Below are 22,035 nucleotides of genomic sequence, written 5' to 3'. Positions count from 1 at the left end.
ACAGGCAGCATGTTTCATCATCGATTAACGATTAGCTTTTTTTTAAAGAAAGAAATTTGCATTTGTGGTTTGAGGGTGGAGAATCAATTTACAACACGTTTAATTGGGAACTTCAACTTTTTTTTAGAACTTGGGTTATTTGGGGAGGGAAATGGGTGAGAATTTAAGCAACAGAATAATCTTGGTCAAATACTCCAATGAAAGGAAAGGGCACACTTTTCACTAGATCAACTTTATCATCATAGGCATGTTAGAAATATCAGACAAGCAGCAGTGTGTCATGAGACTAGAAGGAATCTGAGTTTAAACAAAAATAATAGTGAGTCTAAGATTCCGGACAATGATATAATATATGTTTGAAACTGCTCCTGTAGAATGTCTTTTAAACCTTGTCCATTGACCTTCTGAACACAATACACAAACTATCGCACTAACAGTTGATACTAAGATTACACAGATCTTGTTTACATTCATTATTTGAACCTGCCTTAACCAAATGTTTGCATTTGACTCTTATTTGGCCAGTAGAAATTTACCTTGCCAACTCTTTGCAAATGAGAACAAATTATAAGTTTGTGACCATTTTGCAATTGGCAACTCTTAAGGTTGCCGGTTGATTTTGCAGCACTCATTTTGATTCAGAAGTTAATGTGACTGGGGCAAGAGTGGTGCACTGTGATGATGCACGCACTCCGGAGGGATAGGGTCCTGACTATTTCTCTGACAAGCTGCGGTGAATTTCAACAGGGAATCGAGTAAGTACTTTGAAAGGGAAAACGTTCTGGACCAAGTGAGAAAGAGCAGTGGATTGGGACTAATTGCTTAAAACACAGTCATGACGGTCCACGTGACCTCCTGTGTTGTAGAATTCTATATCTCTAACTCAAGACGCAAAGGAGAAAATAAGATTGGGCAGGAATTTAAGAAATCTGTCATTCAAGCATCGACAGAATTCATTCTGAAGCCTTTGATGTGCTGCTTACACATTCACGGTTAAGTAAATATTAGAACTGTAGTGGGTTGAACATTTGGATTGTCTGAAATGTAAATTCCTTTAGAATGATAAAAGATTTTGTTAGAGTGGACACAGAGAGAATGTTTCTTCCTGGGGGGGGCGGGATGAGGGTAACTAGAGGCCATCGATATAAGATTGTCAGCAAGAAATCCAGTTGGGAATCCAGAAGAAAGTTCTTCATCCAGAGAGTGGTGAGAATGTGGAACTGGCCAGCACGATGAGTGGCTGAAGTGTGTGAGCGAGAAAGGAATTAAGGGTTACACCAGTAGATTTGGATGTGGAAAGGCAGGAGGCTTGAGTGGAACCTAAACACTGGCATAGACAGTTTGGGCTGAATGGCCTGTTCCTATAAAGTAAAGAATGCTGCTGTGTGCCACTCAAGGCCGTGTTACTATTTCTTTGTTTCTGGTATTGCTCCGCAGGATGAAGTTGTCGCTGTATCAGAGAAAGTTGTCGTGAAGCTGGATGATCTGATGAAATGGGCATGCTCAGATTTTGGCACATGGACACGGGGCCTTGGGGCTGTATCACTCAAACCCTCAAAGCGAAAAGAGCTGCGTATGAATGGACTGAAGGAAACCTTGCATCAATACAGGCAGTGCACCCTCAACAGTGGGCTCAATTTCAAGGATGTATTAAAAGAAAAGGCTGACCTTGGTAAGTATTTATTTACCTTCTCTTAGTTTGCGCTCAAGATTTTTAACTTGAAAGGTGTTTTTCTCCCCCCCATTATCTTTTGACTAAATTTTGGATCCAGTTAATGCTGAAAAGATGCAGATATTCTCACTGAAATGAATAGGCCTCTGGTGGAATTTAGCTGCTTGCAATTTGACTGTTTTCAGCAATTGTGACATTCGTGATGTTTGATATTTCTCTGCAGTGATTTTTAAATTTGCTGTTTATTTGACAGGGAAGCAAGGTTGGGATTTTCTTGTTTCACGTAAATCGTAGGCCACTATCAGGTATTGTTGTTGTTCACCTGAGACCTTTCCGATCTTTACCTCGGCAAAATCTTGCGTTGTCATTGGTCTCAATTTTTTTGGTCATGCTTTTGTCAACATTTATTATTCGGTTTTGTTATGTCAACTGTCACGATACATTACAAGCTCTGGTCACGAGGCGGCTGCAGAGATCATATTTCTGAAATCCTTTCCAACACTGTTGCCATCTTGTATTGGAAAAAGAAATCAAATAAGCAGTATGGTGGACAAATTCCGAGTCTATAACGTGTTCGAGCCTTTTCTACCAATTTTTACTTTGCTGAGTTCTATTCGCTCATGGGGTGTGGACGTCATTGGCAAGGCTAGTTTTTGATGCCTATCCTTCTCTTGCTCTTGAGCTGGCATCAAGCCACCTTCTTAAACTGTTGTAGTCCATGTGTTATAGGTACAGGCAGATTCCTGTCAGGCAGAGATTTTTACCTGGTGACAGTGAAGGAACAGCAATATACCTTCAAGTCAGGATGGGGTGTCGCTTGGAGAAGAACTTGCCGATGGTGGCAATCCCAAGCACCCATTTGCTGCCCTTGCACTTCGAGGTGGTAGAGGCTGCGGGTTTGGAAGGTGCTGTTGAAGGTACCTTGCAGTGCGCCGTGTAGATTGCACACACGGGCTGCCACTGTGTGTCAGAGGATGGAGTGAATGTTTAAGATAGCGGATGGGATACCAGTCAAGAAAGCTGCTTTGTCCTGGATGATGTTAAGCTGAGTGTTGTTGGCATTACGCTCATCCAGGCAAATTAAGAGAATTCCACCACACTCCAGATTTGTGGCCAGGCTTTGGGGAGTCGGGAGATTAGTCGCTTCCCAGGTAACAAGCAGCCTGCTGTTCTAGCCAAGATATCTTTCCCGCTGGTCCAGTTAGATTTCTGGTCAACGATAGCCACCAGGAGATTCAGTAATACTGATGTTACTGAATGTCTGGGGGAAATGTTTCAGTTTTGTTTTATTGGAGGGGCACGTTGTTTGGCATTTGTGTTGTGTGAATATTGCTCGCCACCTATCAGCCCAGGTGTTGTTAAAATGTTGTTGTTTATTTTAGTAAGGCGTTTGAAAAGGTTCCCCATGGTAGGCTCATGAAGAAAGTAAGGAGGTCTAGGGTAGAGGGAAATTTGGCCAATTGGATAAATAACTGGCTATCTCATTGAATAGTGGATTAGCTGTAAAGACTCGTATTCTGATCAGTATTCTGTAAACTGTGTGTGCCTTTAAATGCCCTGTTTGTGATCAGAACTCTCCATTGGCTTGACGAAGGAACAGCGTTCCGAAAGCTAGTGGCGTTTACTATCAAGTGAACCTGTTGGACTTTAACCTGGTGTTGTGAGACTTCTTACTATCTCATAGGAGACAGAGGGTGGTGGTGGAGGGATAATTTTCAGACTGGAGACCAGTTACCAGCGGTGTACCACAGGGATCAGTGCTGGGTCCCCTGCTATTTGTGATTTTTATCAATGACTTGGAGGAGGCGGCTGAAGGGTGGGTTAGTAAATTTGCTGACACCAAGATTGGTGGAGAAGTGGATGAGTGGAGGGTTCTTATAGGCTGCAAAGAGACATTGATAGGATGTAGAGCTGGGCCGAAAAATGGCAGATGGAGTTTAACCCTGATAAATGCGAGGTGATTCATTTTGGTAGGACAAACTTGAATGCGGATTACAGGGTTCTGAGGAATGTGGAAGAACAGAGAGATCTTGGGGTTCATATCCACAGATCTCTGAAGATTGCACCTCAAGTGGATAGAGCCACGAAGAAAGCCTACAGTGTGTTAGCGTTTATTAACAGGAGGTTTGAGTTTAAGAGCCGTGGGGTTATGCTGCAACTATACCGGACCTTGGTGAGACCACATTTGGAATATTGTGTTCAGTTCTGGTCACCTCACTATAAGAAGGATGTGGAAGCTTTGGAGAGAGTGCAGAAGAGATTTACCAGGATGCTGCCTGGTTTGGAGGGTAGGTCTTATGAGGAAAGGTTGAGGGAGCTGGGGCTTTTCTCTTTAGAGCGGAGGAGGATGAGAGGCGACTTAACAGAGGTTTATAAGATAATGAGGGGGATAGATAGAGTGGACGTGCAGAGACTATTTCCTCGGGTGGATGTAGCTGTTACTAGGGGGCATAAATATAAGGTTCATAGTGGGAGATATAGGAGGGATGTCTGAGGTAGGTTCTTCACTCAGAGTGGTTGGGGTGTGGAATAGACTGCCTGCTGTGATAGTGGAGTCGGAGACTTTAGGAACTTTCAAGCGGTTATTGGATAGGCACATGGAACACAGCAGAATGACAGGGAGTGGGATAGCTTGATCTTGGGTTTGGACAAAGCTCGGCACAACATTGAGGGCTGAAGGGCCTGTACTGTGCTGTACTGTTCTATGTTCTATACGTGAATGCAGACTCCTTCAGTGCCTGAGTTGCACATGGTATAAATACTGAAACCACCAACGGATATTCCCACTTTACCTTGCGATGAGGCAGCTGTAGTTGAGCCTAGGACGCTACCCTGAGGAACTCCTGCAGTGATGTCCTGGGACTGAGATGATTGACCTCCAACCAGCACCACCATCTTACTTTGCGCCATGTATCACTCCAACCAGCAGAGAGTTTCCTACTCAGTCAAATGCTGCCTTTGATGTCAAGGACAGTTGACCTCTCCTCACCTCTGGATTTCAATCTCTTGTCCTTGGTGGTCCAAGGCTGTCATAAGAGATCAGGAGCCAAGTGTTTCTGGCAGAACCCAGACTGAGCAATGGTGAGCAGGTTATTTTTGAGGACCTCTCGATAGCACTGTCAGAAACATCTTTCATTACTTTGCTGATGAATGAAGCAGAGAGATTATTTCCACTTAGGAAGGAAACAAGAACTAGGGGGCACAGCCTCAAAATAAGGGGGAGTCAATTTAGAACGGAGTTGAGGAGGAACTTCTTCTCCCAGAGGGTAGTGACTCTCTGGAATTCTCTGCCCATTGAAGCGGTGGAGGTTACCTCATTAAATGTGTTTAAGTCACAGATAGATTTTTGACCATTCAGGGTTATGGGGAGCAGGCGGATAAGTGGAACTGAACCACTATCAGATCAGCCATGATCTTATTGAATGGCGGGGCAGGCTCGAAGGGCTAGATGGCCGACTCCTGCTCCTATTTCTTATGAGAGTTGATGGATAGTGCAGTGGTTTGTTGGGTTCTGCATTTCTGTGGATAGAACATAACCTGGGCAATTTGTTGGGTAGATGCCAGAGTTGTGGCTGTGTTGAAATAGCTTGGTTAGCACTGAGTACAAGTCTTCAGTACTACAGCAGGAATGTTGTCAGGGATTATAGCTTTGCTGTATCCAGATTACCTTACAGTTTCTTGATAGCACGTGGTGTGAATTGGAAAGCTGTGGACGGTAAAGGCGGGGACCTCTGGAGAAGACTGAGATGGTTCATCCCCTCGGCACTTCTGCCTGAAGATTGTTGCGAATGTGTCAGCCTTATCTCTGCACTGATGTGCTGGGCTCCCCTGCCACTGAGGATGGGGATATTTCTGGACCTCTTGTCAGCTCTTTAATCGTCCACCATCACTCGTGGCTGGACTGCAGAGCTCAGATCTGACCCTGGGTTTTGGGGTGGCTTTGCTCTATGTGTAGCCTGGGTCCTGTGTTAGAGCTGCACCACATTAGTGCCTCATCCAAACACTCATTGCACCAGGGTTTGCTCACTGGCCTGATGTTAACGCTGGAGTGAGGGCTCTGCTGGACCAAGAGGTTACAGATTATGGTGGAAATGGCCTGCAGCATCTCGTGAATGCCCAATTTTGAGTTGTTAGGATCGTTCTGAATCTTTACTGCCTAGTGTAGTGGCAGGGCCCATTTCACAATAACTGGCCTACTTACAATAACGTCTTGCCAACATGGTTACAGTGTGCCACCGTCCCACTGCTTCCTCTGCCCCAACGCCACTGCAGTTTCAAAGAATATGGTAAAGTCATCAGGAATTGTAACAAATGTGGAATCCAAGAGCTAATGCATGTGGTGAATATAAATATGATTGATAGTGCTGTAAAGTGAGAAGGATTTTGCAGAGTACCCATTTTGTCAGCACAATATCAAAGGTAGTTTTTTTTTTTGCTGAACACAAATCTTCCGGTGTGTTTTATTGCAAGTTATGACGCGACTGCAGATTAATTCTGCAACAGTAAGCCATTCCCATCAGCCGCAGTAATGAAGAGGGATTTAAAAGTTTGCTTTGTGTGTACCAGGGTTCCACACGGCCAACTATCCTGAAGCAAGGGACCAACTGGACGCTAACTAGGACTTAAAGGTGGTGGCTTGATAGGCATGCCTGGGGCCCAGTGTGTTGATCCAGAATAGCTAACTTTCTGAGAACAAATGTTCCTCTCCTCTCCTTCCACGCTGTGCGTGTGACCATCTCGCGCTCCGCAATGGTTACTGTGGAACGTGTCTTGTCCAGCGTGATCTTTTCTGCTTTTCACTCTCCATCTCCCTCAGGTGGAGACCAGTAGTAACACAAGGCCCTGCCGAGGATGGGCAAAAACATACCCCAGGAATGCCACGAAGCTCAGAATGCTAATTGGGAGTGAGCTATCGATCTACTTTCCAGTTCTGCAGCTACTAATCAAATTACGTTAGGGGTTGGCACAGTGGGACGCTGATTAGCGCTGCTGCCTCACAGCACCAGGGTTCGATTCCAGCCTCAGGTCATTGTCTGGGTGGAGTTTGCATGTTCTCCCCATGTCTGCGCGGGATCCACTGGGTGCTACAGCTGCCTCCCACAGATGTGTAGGCTAGGTGGATTGGCCATGCTGAATTGCTCCCTAGTGTCCAAAGATGCACAGGTTAGGCAGATTGGCCATATTAAATTGCTTCTTAGTGTCAGGGGGATTAGTGGAGTAAATGCCATGGGGTTACAGTGCAAAGGCCTGGCTGGGACTGTTGTCGGTGCAGGCTCAATGGGCCAAACGGCCTTCTGCACTGCAGGGATTTTGTAATTTGGGGTCGACCTCTTAAATTAAGCTGCTAATTTGACAACTGCTTATGTCTGCTAAATATACAAATGAGTTGTTATCAGCTTGTTTTGCGTATGTGCCAATTAATTAATTACACTAACTAAAACAACATGTGATACAAACCAATTCTGGCCTGGAATACACAAACGGCTACCTGTTCAATTAAACAGCCGCTGAATAGGATTTGTATTGGAAGCTTCCATTATCAGCTGTTAAATGTCACTGTGGAGTTCACCTTTGAGTTGTTTCATTAGTTGGGAATCGTATTATTAGCGTAATGTTTTTATTCTTTCATGAGATGCGGACCTCAGTGGCTATGCCAACATGTATTACCCATCCCTATTTGTCCCCGAGAAGGTTGTGGTGAGCTGCCTTCTTGAGCTGCTGCAGTCCATGTGATGTTGGTACACCCACACTGCTGTCAGGGTGGGGGACCCCAGGGTTTTGGCCCAGTGACGGTGAAGGAGCAGTGATACAGTTCCAAGCCGGTTTGGTGATTGCCTTAGAGGGGAACCTCCAGGAGGTGGTGGTGTTCCCATGCGACTGTTGCCCTTGTCTTTCTAGGTGGTAAAGGTTATACGTTTAGAAGGTGCTGTTGAAGGAGCCTTGGCGAGTTACTGCAATGCATCTTGTGGCTGGTACATGGCTGCTGCTGTGCATTGGTGCAGGGACAGAATGCTACAGCATAGAAACAGGCAATTTGGCCCAACCAGTTGCTTGACTGGAGCCTCCATCCTCCTTTCCTCATTGAAATCTATCATCAGAACTTTCTCTCCCAATAGTGGACGGCCTGAGACTGGAGGCCACAGGCAGCTCATCTGGGATCTGAGTGTGGCCAATTAGACATTTTGTTAACTGTTGCCACAATCCACTGATACCCACCCACGTAGTTTCTTTCCTCCTGGTGTGACTGCAGTGATATCCTCGTAAAACAAGGGGAAGGGAAGTGAGGTGAATGTTGATTGCTCACAACATTGACTGTGAGAGCCGTGCTCTCCCTCTGTCCAAAATGTCAATATTTCTTTTGCTTTTACCATTTGAACTCGATGACAGTTCCACTAATGTATAAATGATGATACATTTTCTGTAACTCACTATGAAATATTCAGTGAATTAAGAGAAGTTACGCTAATTCAATGGTTATGGCTAGTGAACAAGCCTGATTTCAATCTTGCGGCCAACTGCGATTAAATCGAACCTCTCATGCGGCCCACTCACGAGTCTGGGTTACCCATCACTCCGTCCCCTCATATTTTGTTCTTATTCATCTTATGGCATGTCGCATTGCTGGCTGGGCCGACATTTATTGTTCACCCCATCCCTCCATTTCAGAGGACATCTGAGAGTCAACCACATTGCTGTGGCTCTGGAGTCACATGTAGGCCAGACCCGGGCAGATTTCCTTCCCCCGAAGACGCTCGCGAACCCAGGTGGGTTTTATGACAATGGTTTCATCAGGCTTTTAATTCCAGATGTTTCTAAACTAAATTCTAATTTCATCATCTACCATGGTGAGATTCAAACCCAAGTCTCCCGATCTTGCCCTGGGTCTCTGGATTGCTAACGTTGTGACAGTACCACTGCAGCTGTCTCCCGTATACTCACCCAGCTTCAGTTTAACACAAACCCCCTCAGCCGCTCATTGTGCTAGCCAAACCCACAGTCTCACTACTCTCTGGGTAAAGATCTTTCTCCTCAATTCCCGATTTCTTGGTGACTGTCTTACATTGATGGCTTTTAGTTATGCTCTTCCCCGTAAGAGGAAACATTCTCACTCTATCCACTCTAACCAAGCCTTTTATCACTCCAAAGGAATCTCTGGTTTACATTTCGGACAATCCAAATGTTCCACTCGCTACCAGTTTATATTTACTTAACTATGAACCTGGTAAGCAGCTTCAAAATGAATTCTGTTGCTGTTTGCATTACAGATTTCTTAAATTCCATTTCCCATCTTAATTTGTTTTCCCCTTTGAGTTAGAAATATAGAATTGTACAACACAGGAGGTCCCGTGGACCATAGTGACTGTGCTTTAAGCGAGCTCCCTGATTAGTCCCGACCCACTGCTTTTTCTCACTTGATCCAGAAAGTATTTCCCCTTCGTTGAAGGTGGTGGATAGGATGCTGGGTAAGCAGGGGCTGCTTTGTCCTGGATGGTGTTGGAGCTGCACCCTTCCAGGGAAATGGAGAGTTTTCCATCACACTCCTGACTTGTACCTTGTAGACACTGGGCAGGCTTTGGAGATTCTGGAGATGAGTTATTTGCCGCAGGATTCCTAGCTTCTGACCTTTTCTAAGCTGCAGTAAAGTTTATTTATTAGTGTTGCAAGTAGACTTATATTAACACTGCAATGAAGTTATTGGGAAAATCCTCTAGTCGCCACATTCTGGTGCCTGTTCAGGCACAGTGAGGGAGAATTTAGCATGGCCGATGCACCTGAGCAGTACATCTTTCGGACTGTGGGCGGGGGGAAACCTGGAGCACCTGGAGGAAACCCACGCAGACACGGGGAGATTGTGCAGACGTGGCAGAGACAGTGGGAATTGAACCCGGGACCCTGGCACTGTGAGGCAGCAGTGCTATGCGCTGTACCGTTGTGCTGTTGCACCTTAATATGTTCATTTTCTGGTCAATGATAAGCTCCAGGATGTTGGTGGTGTGGGATTCAGCAACAGCAATGCCAGTGAATGTCGAGGGGTAATGGTTAGAGTCTGTGCTGCTGGAGATGGTCATTTCTGGCACCCTGTGTAGGGTGAATGTTATAGCTGATACTAAATCTTTGAAACTACGTGTTAGCGTGCTCATACTGTCAGTCTCTATCTCAGTTTTGCATCTTGTCGCGTTTTGCCAATGAACTCGTAGCATTTATTTTTAAAACAAAGGTCAGAGGGCCAATCACTTCATGTTTGTGTTTTCGAACCTGGAGGCAGGGTTTTTTAGATGTCATCAACCAACCTGTCGCTTTGAAGGAGCAGATGTCACACTGTCATGCGTGTCAGTGAGTGTTACGTGTTAGGAAGTGTGTCGTGTCTTTAAAAACAGTACAAAGTAAAGGTCGTGAGCCAATTTTCTCTGACATACAGAAAAACTCTTCTCCAAGGGAAAATAATTTCTGCCCGACTTCCGCGTTCCACTTATTAAGGAAAATTTGGACGTCGGAACTCTAGAATCATAGAATCCCCACAGGCCAGGAGGTGGCCGTTTGGCCCATCGAGCCTGCACAGAATACAATCCCGCCCTATCCCCATAACCCCATGTAGTCACCCTGCTAATCCCACTAAGGGACAATTTAGAATGGCCAATCCACCTAACCTGCTCATCTTTGACCAAATGGAAGTGCGGATCTGTGAAGAGCAGTGGAGTCCCCGGCTGATGTGAGGAAAGTTTAACAAAGAACAACACAGCACGGGAAACAGGCCCTTCGGCCCAACGAACCCACGCCGCCATTTTAACATTGAGTGCCCTCCTCTACCCATGACCTTTGTCTACACCTATTGGGGAAGATTGAGGGAGGACTAATTTAGGGGCGATTTGTTAACACCAATCAGCCTGAGAGCACGTTTTTTGGGGTGTGGGAGGAAACCAGAGAAAACCCACACAAGCACGAGGAGAATGTGCAAACTCCCGCAGACACCGACCCAAATCCATGTATCTGCACAGCAAACGGTGATAGTCACTGAGCTGTTGTGTGGCCCGTCAGTTGGTCCAGTTTAAGTGTACACTAACGGCATGAAGCACTGGGTTACTCTCAACATCCAAGAGCAGCCTCGCACGACCCACCGCGTGTATGCCCCTCGTTGGACAACAAGGTGGACTGAATCTCCTGTGATTACCTTGTGCAGTTTTCGAGGAATGCTGAATAATACAACGACACACAAATATGATGCTCCTGCATGGTAGACACAGCATGTATAATTCCAAACACAATTTTAAACCACCCGCTGGTTGTTATTACTAGAAAACGTCCAGTAGTAATGCTTGTGGTGAGTCAGAGGATACAATACTTTGTAAAGTCAGCAACGTTACACCGCGTGAAAAGTAGGTGTGTCCCTTCAGGGCAACAAGGTTAATTGCTGTCAGGTATCACTGGGTTCGCGCTGAGGTTAATGTAGGGACGGAAGGCATCCTGCATCTGGTGTTTGAGTTTGTGAAGTGTTACCAGGTGAATGTGCCGTGATCCTTCAAGGTGACTAAGTTGCCTGGAGGAGCGGAAGTGTGGGACTGGCAGATCTCCTGTGTGGCCGCCCCTTATGGAAGTGCTGTTAAGTGTATTAGAAAGAAACCATAGAAACCCTACAGCGCAGAAAAAGGCCATTTAGCCCATCGAGTCTGCACCGACCACCGTCCCACCCAGGCCCTATCCCAATGTATTACCAACTCATCCCTCTAACCTACACAACCCAGGACACTATGGCCAATTAACCTAACCTGCACATCTTTGGACTGCGAGAGGAAACCGGAGCATTCGGAGGAAACCCATGCAGACACGAGGAGAATGTGCAAACTCCACACAGACAGTGACCCGAGCCGGGAATGGAATCCAGGACCCTGGAGCTGTGAAGCAGCAGTGCTAACCGCTGTGCTACCGTGCCGCCCATATTATACAATAGAATATGGGTAGCTTGGCAGGAAGCAAAAGAGATACGGTCAACACCAACCCTACCCTTTTATACCCCATCGAAAGCACCTTCTGCTTTACAATTGTAGAATCATACAGTGCAGAAGAAGCCCTTTGGCCCATCGAGCCTGTGATATATCTGACCTCCCACCTATTCCCATCTACCAGCACTCAGCCCAGAGCCTTGAATGTTACGGCGTGCCAAGTATTCATCCAGGTACGTTTTAAAGGATATGAGGCATCCTGCCTCTACCACCCTCCCAGGCAGCGCATTCCAGACCCTCATCGCCATCTGGGTAAAAACGTTGGTCCTCGCATTTCCCCCCCCCCCCCCCCGCCCCCCCCACCGCAAACCTCCTGCCCCTCTCCATGAACCTATGTCCCCTCGTGACTGACCCTTCAACTAAGGGGAACAGGCTGTTCCTTAGCCGTGCTGTTCCATAATCTTGAACACTTCACTCAGGTCACCCCCTCAGTCTCTGCCCCAACAAAAACCACCCAAGTCTACCCAACCTCTGTTCATAACTTAACTGTTCATTACACTCTTTGAAAACGTGCCTTGGGGGCGAGTCCGCAAAGGCTTAAATCATTGATTGGCAACCTGGGTTAGTGAGTGGGCTGCATGAGTGGCCCTCTGTTATCCCAATGGGCCACAAAATTGAAATCAGGCTAACCATGACCCCATGAATAAGATTTAATACATGCTGGATATTTCATAACGTGTTACAGAAAATGCTTCATCATTTGTACATCACTAGAACTGTCAGCAACTTTAAATGGTAAAAATAACGCTTGGGGTGAATGGGATTAAAGGCCGTTGGGTTAAAGCAGGATTAGGCTATTGAGTTGGGCAATCAGCCATGATCGTAATGAACAGCAGCGCAGGTTCAAGGGGCTGAATGGCCGCCTCTCACTCCTATCTGCTGTGTTTCCGTGATCCTATGTAAATGTTTACATTTTGGACAGGGCTCTCTCAGTCAATGTTGTGAGCAACTCACTTTACTTGTCCTTGCTTTACGAAGGTATCACTTCAGTCACACAGTTGGATGTAAATCGGTGGAGTGTGGCAACCCTGTGCGTGGGCCATAGTCGACGAAATGTCGCGTGGGGCCGCGCTCAGAACCCAGAAGGGCCGCACCTGGCCCCTGGTCCGCAGGTTCCCCGTGCTGGTTTATAGGGTGGGATTCCTGTGATGGGCTGGGCAGTCCCCCCAGAATGGACCCCCCCCCCCCCCACCCCCCACCAGTGATTGAGCAAGTCAGACAGAAGGTGGGCTCACAATTAAGTTAAAAAGCCTCGGAAAATGGGAAGGAGCACCGCCCCAAATTCCTGCTGCCAGCTTGCTCCCTGCAAACAGAATTCTGCGTCCCTCTAACGAGCTGCGAGGCAAAACAATCTCAATAAAATAAAGCAAGCCAGTCATTAACCCAGTGACTGAAATTTCCACTTTACTGACCTTTCGTTGACCTCAGCAGTTTTTTAACCAGCTACGCTTACCAGAACTTGCACAGGGAGGAATTGAGCCGTAATCACGCAGGCCTGATTAACAGCTAAACAGACCAACCATCACTCAGAGCCCAGACTACCTCTGAGCAATAGCACTGAGGGTCTGCTAGTTTAGGTGGTCGTGTTATCTGCTGTGTCTGTTGCTCTTCGAAGTCTTGCGTTTGCAGCTGATTTATCTCGAATGCATCTTGACACAACAGCCCTAGCTGAGGAATTTTGAACAAGCGCCCACCTCAGTTATGCATCAACTCGGTAACCGTTGCACTTTGCGTCAGGAACTGTGTCCAGACATACTATTAACTCTGCACTCCTAAAAGCGTACCCATTTACACAAGCAAATGTCTCTGTTTTGCTGCTCTATTCATTTATCTCTACCGTTTACATGTAGAGGCAGAATTTTTTTCACATGCCTGAGATAGCGTAACATTTTCTGGACAAGATACAATATGGATAGACGCCCAGCTCTCTATGCTTGCACTGGGAATGTGAACCTGGTAATCATGATCTCACGTGCCGCGTGTAATCCTTCTCTCAAATTAATCTCTGGTCACGTGCTACTTTAGGGGCAAATCGTGTTGCGATTCAGTGCTGAACGATAATGTGGGCTGTGATGAATGAAGGCGGAAATCCAAGCTTTCTTGCCCAAACCACCCCATTCTCGAACGTTTGCCTGTCTCCTTGGCCATTTTTGATTCCCCTTGCACAATACCTTTTCGCCTGGCCTTTGCAAGCCGTTAGCTGGCAAAATTCCTCATGAGTCGGTGAAACATTGTGTGGAGATTGGTGGAAACTTTGGGTAGACGAAGGTATCTGCTGAAGTTATGGTTGGCCGATTTTAGGGAGAAACTGGGTCTGCCTTGTTGCCCAACAAGGGGCATACTCGCGATGGGTCGTACGAGGGCTGCTCTTGGTTGTTTCGAGAAGAGCCTAGTACTTCACGTCATTAGTGTACGCTTAAACTGGACCAGATGCTGGGCAGCACAGCAGCTCAGTGACTATCACTGTTTGCTGTGCGGATACATGGATTTGGGTCAGTGTCTGTGGGGGTTTGCGCATTCTCCCCGTGCTTGCGTGGGTTTTCTCCGGGTGCTCCGGTTTCCTCCCACACCCCAAAGATGTGCTCTTAGGCTGATTGGTGTAACAAATTGTCCCTAAATTAGTCTCCCCTCAAAGTGGAATGCCGTAAGCGTAGACAAGGGTCATGGGTGGAGAGGGGACTCGATGTTAAAATAGCAACGCGGGCTTGTTGGACCGAAGGGCCTGTTTCCCAGGCTGTGTTGTTCTTTGTTCTTTGAACAAAGTGAGGCGATTCCCAGTGACTATTTCGAAAGCTGCCTGTGTTTATGTAGCGCCTTAGGATCGACACAGCAGAGCTTTGCATGAACTCTCGTTTCTAGGGTTGCAGCGGGGGACGTTCCATGATTCAGATTTAATAAACTGCTGGTCAGTCTTGCATGGGATTTCTCACAGGGGGCCAATTGTAGTCTTCAGCTGATGTAGGATAGAGAGATAATTTACACATTCGACCCTGGTTTGTTCATTTCTGCTCCAAAACCACCGGCAACAAGGTTTAATTGCAGTGTGACAAGTGTACACAGGCAATTTCCATCATACATTGGAATGTGAAAGGCAAAACTATTGAGGGTAAGCGGTGTCAGTGGAAGGGTAACAATACAAAGATTTAGAGCAAAACTGGCAAATGGGCTTCAATGTGGGCATTATTTCTTATTCGTTCATGGGATGTTGGTATCGCTGGCTGGCCAGCATTTATTGCCCATCCTTAATTGCCCCAGAACTGAGGGGATTTAAGCGTAAACCACATTGCTGTGTGAGTTACATATGGATCAGACCAGGTAAGGACGGCAGATTTCCTTCCCTAAAGGACGTTAGTGAACCGTACGGGTTTTTCCGACGATCGGCAGTGGTTTCATCAGTAGATTCTTAATTTCAGATTTGTGAGGTCATCTGCTTCAGAACAAGAAGGATGGAACAGGTCGCTTTCTAAATGCCGGGAAAGCTAAACTGTGCAAGTCCAGAGAAGTTGGGGAGAACTGATGTGCATAAATCATTAAAACTTCACAAGGTTACAGAAAATAATCCAAAGGACTGGTTTTTATGTCCAGAGAGTTGGAATACAAGGAGGCAGAAGTCATGCTATAGCCATTCACCAGGGGCAGCATTGTAACGCAGTGTTAGTGCTGCTGCCTCACAGCGCCAGGGAGCTGGTTCAGTTCCCATCTTGGGTCACTGTCTGTGCAGAGTCTGCACGTTCTCCCCGTGTCTGCGTGAGTTTCGTCCGGTGGCTCCGGTTTTCTCCCACTGTCCAGAAGACGTGCTGTTTAGGTGCATTGGCCGTGCTAAATTCTCCCTGAGAACAGGCGCCGGAGTGTGGCGACTAGGGGATTTTCACAGTGACTTCATTGCAGTGTTAATGTAAACCTACTTGTGACACCAATAAATAAGTTTTAAACTTTAAACTTTACTGTGAATAGTTCTGGAAATTACACCCGAGGAACGATAGATTAACCCTAAAAAGGGCCAATGTAGGGGAATGGTGGGTGGGTACAGAGTAGATTTGTGTGAATGAGACCGAGACTCCAAGGATGAAATTATATCAACTGGAATATGGAAGATTAAGCAGTGAGGCGACCAATGCTTTGAAAATATTAAGGGGAATAGATGGGGGGAACAGAGAGAAACTATTTCCACTGGTTGGCAGAGGCGAGGACCACAGGGCATAGTCAGAATGTTCAAGTTAATGCTTCAGACGTGAGATTGGAAAATGCTTCTACACACAGGGTGGAACTCTCTGCTGCAAACGACAATTCAACTGCCAGCTTTAAAACAGAGATTGGGGTTTTGTTAACCAGAACAATGAAGCAATATGGGGGCAAAGTCTATGGATTTGCAGCCATGATCTTACTAAATGGTGGAACAAGCCCGAGGGGCGGAATGGCCTACTCTTACACCTGTGAAATATGGGCCAATATCAGATTTTCAGCATGATAGATAATCAGCATTGACGTTGCACAATCGGTGTAACATCAGTGAGATGTTAAAGAGCAAATTTGAATAAAAATTTAATTAAATGTGATAGGGCACTTGCTCTGTCCGATGTAAATCATGTACAGTGCTGGTCTTGCTTTAGGAGCAGTCCAGATGTGAGTTTTCGCTGCCCTTTAACCACCTCAATTATGCCAACCGTAAGCAAACTATGGGTGTGTTCCAAGCTTTACGACTTCTGTGATGGTGTTTTGTTGATGTCATTTGACAAAAATCCATCCATCCACCGCAAAACTTGAATTGTTGAATTCTTGATTCAAATTATTTCATTCTAATTGCCTGTGGGAGAACACCTTGAAATTTATACAAAGGTAAAAATGTAGACGGAAGTCTGGTTTCCAGTATAACCTGTATTGTTTCCCAGAAGTTTGAGTTCTGTTTTAAAACCTTTGGTCGTTTCTCTGTGAGGCAAATAGTTTCTATTTGTGGAAGCAGTTTTTAGTTTCCGTAGCACCTGAGGATAATTGCCTTATTGTGTCTTATTAATGTCATTTTATTTTATTCCGCGTGCTTTGCCTTATCTTAAGAGTTTGAATAGAACCAGCGATGATGACTATGATTAATAGATTTCAGGCTAACTTGCTGAAAACAATTGTTCATCCACAGCTCTGATGCAGTGTGTCACAAGTGCGTCAAAACTATTTCTAACCATGGATTTTTGTTTTGAGGATTGGAACAGTAATTGCATTTGTAAGGAATGTATATGATCAATTATTGCATGAGCTCAGTCAAACAATAGACGTCCCCTAATTAGTAAACTGCCCTCCTACCTTTTTGGCTGCTTTCTTGCCTCAGGTTAAAATAAAATGTGTAAAGAACCGCTTCCGTCATTGTGTAAGAGAGAGGAGATATTGTAAAACGGGCCTGTTTGTCTGTGTGTAACACCATCCGTGTAATCGTTTCAACATAGGAACTTTCTCAGAACGACTGTAGGCCATTCAATCCCTCGAGCCCGTTCTGTCAAATTTTCTTTCCTAGATGATCGTAACTCCGTCTACCCAGCTCGGATCCATTCCCCTTAAACCCTCTTCCCAAACAAACGTCTGTCAGTCTCTTCTTTTTGAAGTTGGCAACTGACCCCCTGCCTTGACAGCTGGAAATTCCCACTCACCTTTTTGTTGGGTGAAGAAATACGATCTGAAATAACGCCTGAAAGATTAACGTCAAATTGAAGGTCCTTTATAATGGACCAACCCATCAGAGGAAATAGGGGTGCGCCCCTCCCTCTCGGGTGCCCCCCCCCGCTTCTCGGCCGTGCCTCCCCTCTCAGGCCCTCTCAGGCCCCTTTCCCGGGCGTGTGTGCACAGTCCCCCCTCCTTGTCAGGCACGCGCGCGCGGGGTCCCCCCTCCTTGTCAGGCACGCGCGCGCGGGGTCCCCCCCTCCTTATCGGGCATGCGCGTGCGCACAGGGTCCCCCCCCCCTCCCTTCCATCCTCTGGGCGGCGCACCCTCCCCACTCTCGCCTCCTCTCGCCCACGTGTCCCGTTCCCCCACCCCTCGCCCCTTGCCTATTTTTAATTATCTCGAACACCTCGATGTAATCACCTCTATACATCAAAGTGTAACTCAAAAAAATGTTGGAATGCTGCTGCCAAGATGTGCTGGCGAGCCTGGAAAGAATGCATGGATTCACTGATGAGAACAAGACAGCAACATAATAAATATTTAATGGTCCAGCTATTTTAGTTTGACATGTTTTGTGGGTGTGAGCGAGCGCTTTGGGAACATATTTCAGTCATTTCTGCTTCCTGTGTTCTTTTGAGCTTCTACTGTGGTCAAGGTGGAAACATCCCGCTGAAGGAGCAAGGTGCGATGGTGAGGCGGGTCAGAACGCTCTGTATAGAATCGCTGATGTATCAGGCTTCTGGACAGATATCCAGCTGGGGGGGGGCGCGAGTGCTCGGTGTAACCATCCTACCTACCCACAGCCTGTTCCTATTCGGATACCAGTGCATGTCCAGCCCTCTGTCCCTCAAAATTGCCTTGAGATCCAGTGTAGTGCTCCAATTTGTGTAGGTGAGAGTTACGGGTTTAGCTGACTCCCTGGCCTCTTCAATATCTCTGCAATAACTTGGCCCCGATGTGGGGATGCCGGATTTGGACTGGGGTAAACACAGTAAGAAGTCTCACAATACCAGGTCAAAGTCCAACAGGTTGTTTTTGGCAGCACTAGCTTTTGGAGCACTGCTCCTTCGGGTAAATCACCAACAACAATTCCACCCAGGCCCTAACCCACGTGTACGTAAATACCCCACGTATTTACCCCTGCTGATCCTCTTGACATCAATGATGAATTCAGCATGGTCAATCCTCGTAACCCGCACATCTTCAGACTGCGGAGGAAACCAGAGCACCTGGAGGAAACCCACACAGACACGGGGAGAATGTGCAAACTCCACACAGACACTGACCTGAGGCAGGAATTGAACCCGGGTTCAATTCCCGATGAAGGATCAGCGCTCCGAAAGCTTGTGCTGCCAGATAAACCTGTTGGACTTTGACCTGGTGTTGTGAGACTTCTTACAACAACTCTTGGCTCTGCCAGTTATTAACAACACAGGACATTTATTAACAGTAGCAACTACATACAGAGCAAAGGCAGATTCGATACTTAGAGAGGTGCGTCCAGGATCTGCCCAGTTGGAGCGAAGCCCCAACTCATTTGCTGATTGGTCAGCTCAGGTCATTTGACCCTTGCAGAAACTTGCCGCTTAGGCTGGTACGGTGGCACAGCGGTTAGCACTGCTGCCTCACAGGGACCCGGGTTCAATTCCTGCCTCGGGTCACTGTCTGTGTGCAGTTTGCACATTCTCCCCATGTCTGTGTGGGTTTCCTCCGGGAGCTCCAGTTTCCTCCGCAGTCTGAAGATGCGCAGATTACGAGGATTGACCATGCTGAATTCATCATTAATGTCAAGCGGATTAGCAGGGTAAATACGTGGGGTTACGGGGATAGGGCCTGGGTGGGATTGTCTCAGTAGAATCACTAGATTATCGTTCGACCGGACACCACAATCCCACTCTCCTTTCGTCCCATCATTGGCAGCTGTGCCTTCAGCCGCCTGGACCTCATTCCCTGGAATTCTTTCCCTGAACTTCCCCAGGTCATTATTAAAAACCTTCCTTCAAAGCCACCTCTGTGATCAGGGGTTTGTCAGCTTCCCTCTTCCTTGGGACCATGTCAGTTTTTAAAGCTGATTTTTATCCCTCTGTGAAGCACCCTGGTGCTACATTACAGATCATGTTTAAAATGCAAGTTGTCTTTCACCTCTGCCATTCTAAACAGAATATTTTAACCCAACTTCACAGTAGTGATGCTTCTACTTTGTCCACAGGCCCTCGCCTCGCCCCCTCCTCTCCCCCCAGCCCCTCCGGGTCTATCTGCTACATTACTACTAACCACTTTGATGAACTCTGTCTCCAATCTATTTCATTTTGCCTGACCAAAAAAGAGACTTTTGCCTCCATTGAGATGAAGAGGCAGCGAACATGACTCAGGATGTGAAGGAATGAAGCTGTTGCAATATCCCAGTTACCGTGTGACACTGGCACACACACACAGGGCGGGATTTCCCCAGAAAATCCCACCCGAGGCCAACAGGCCTCCCCATTGTCTGCCCCTCACCCACTTCAATTCCCGTGGCGGGCAGAATGGGACAATTCACCCAACTCTCTCTCTCTCTCTCTCTCTCTCTCTCTCACACTCTCACACACTCTCACTCTCTCTCACACTCTGACTCATTCATTCACTCTCTCACTCACTCGCTCGCGCTCACTCACTCACTCGCACTCTCTGTCTCTCACTCTCTCTCTCTCACTCACCCTCATTCATTCTCTCTCTCACTCACTCACTCTCTCGCACTCTCTCTCACCCTCACTCACCCTCATTCATTCGCACTCTCTCGCACTCTCTCGCACTCTCTCGCACTCTCTCGCACTCTCTCGCACTCTCTCGCACTCTCTCGCACTCTCTCGCACTCTCTCGCACTCTCTCGCACTCTCTCGCACTCTCTCGCACTCTCTCGCACTCTCTCTCTCTTCCCTCCGAGATAAGGTACGTTGCACAATGTTGTTTGCATTATCAGAAAAATCAGCCAGGATATGTCAGAGTGGATGCAAATCATTATGACATCAACTCTTTTCAAGTTGCAAGTATTCACACCATCGAATCTGCGGTAATTGTGGAGATTCTGCACAGATAATCTGAAATAAACACTGCTGTATCTTAATTGAATCACATTAAAGCGGGCTGGATGATGTTGTCATTTCTGGAACAGATTGTAAACTGGAGAATGCCAGGATTAATGATGCAGCATCGATAGTTTTACTCTGCAAGCTGAAACCGGAAATCACTAAATCTTCCAGGCTTCTGATTCAAAAGTCATTTGGAAATGAAACCTTTTCTTTTCTCTGTTCTGGTTTGAAGTTGCCATCTCTTACGAGGAAATAATAAGCGACTGGGCTGCATGCTTGTTTTGAGTTGGATGGTTACGATCCAGGAGCACAATCGATTTTTATGTCGGCTGAAAAGTTAATTCTGTGCAAGTGGACCTCACCTCAGTGACACCGGTCCAAATGTTTACCCTTTTATCCTCCCCTCTCCCTCACCTCAGTGATTGATGGTACTTGTAGTGGGTATCTTCTGTGTTTGGAGCATTATCTGTTGAGCAGCGAGGAAGGAATGAGCAGTGGTTTATCTGTTAAAACAGCACTTCTCCAGTTTTGCAAAGGCACTCTCGGACTTGTGAGTTTTAAGAAGATAAGAAACAGGAGCAGGAGTAGGCCATCTAACCCTTCGAGCCTGCCCCGCCATTCAGTAAGATCATGGTGATCTGAAGTGGATCAGTTCCACTTTCCCGCTTTCTCCCCATAATCCTTAATTCCCTTGTCTATCAGAAACCTATCTACCCGTGACTTAAATATATTTAGTGAGGTAGCCTCCACCACTTCAACAGGCAGAGAATTCCAGAGATTCACCACCCTTTGACTGAAGAAGTTCCTCCTCAACTCTGATCTAAACTGCACCCTCCCTTATCTTGGGGCTGTGTCCTCTAGTCCTGCTATCCTTTCAAAGCGGGAAGAATCTCTCTACCTCTACCCTATCCATCACCTTCATTATCTTCTACGTCTCTATAAGATCCCCCCTCGTCCTTCTAAACTCCAATGAGTACAGACCCAGTCTATTCAGTCTGTCTTAGTAGTACGTACATGAGGGCCAGAGTTTAAAATAAAACTTTCATTTGGAGCCAGGGAGAGAGAGAGCGAAAGAAGTAACATCGCTCGGAAGAAACAGTGGAAAGTTGTGATTATTTTTGGAGCTGCTTCCATTGCATCTGCGAACAGGCTTGTATTAAATTGTTTTGTGCGCCGTCTGTGTGCCATGATGGCTTTTTTTCTCCCCCCGCTGACATACTGACAATTTACATGTTCCTTTATCCATTATGAAACTCCGAAATCTGTTCGTGTGCATTTACTTCCCTCCTGAATGCCACTTGGCCCAGTGCCTGTGATCTGAGTCTGTCTGATGTGAATTGTGAGCTAGTGCATAAAAAATGCATTTGTAGTTGGGAAAAGTGTAAACAGATTGGAAAATTAAGTAAAACAAGCGGGTGATTAATTGTCCTCAGATTTCCCTGTGCAAATTGTTTTTTTTTCCCCCTTCTCTCTCTTTCTGGTCTCCCTAATGAACCCATCAGTATGTTTCATACAGCTTGCTGTAATATTTTATTGAATAACAGTTTCAGTGATAGGCCATGAAACAATATGTGCTTCTCCCAGGGTGACCTTTTCGGAAATGAATAGTTATATTGTCTGTCCTGTTTCTGTGACTGAAACAACACT

At 46.4% G+C, this 22,035-nt stretch overlaps 1 protein-coding gene across 1 annotated transcript in view; it reads left to right on the top strand.

Moving 5' to 3' along the window:
- Window positions 1-22,035, top strand: part of arid5b (AT-rich interaction domain 5B) — a 154,172-nt gene that overhangs the window by 8,660 nt on the left and 123,477 nt on the right. Inside the window, exon 3 of the mRNA XM_080205419.1 lies at window positions 1,438-1,672. Within this exon, the coding sequence (XP_080061545.1) occupies window positions 1,438-1,672 (235 nt within the window). The remainder of the gene's footprint in view (window positions 1-1,437; window positions 1,673-22,035) is intronic.

This window comes from Carcharhinus amblyrhynchos, chromosome 17 (assembly GCF_965287045.1).
Source record: "Carcharhinus amblyrhynchos chromosome 17, sCarAmb.v2.hapA, whole genome shotgun sequence".
Classification (NCBI taxonomy): Eukaryota; Metazoa; Chordata; class Chondrichthyes; order Carcharhiniformes; family Carcharhinidae; genus Carcharhinus; species Carcharhinus amblyrhynchos.
This window is presented reverse-complemented; position numbering and strand designations above follow the sequence as displayed.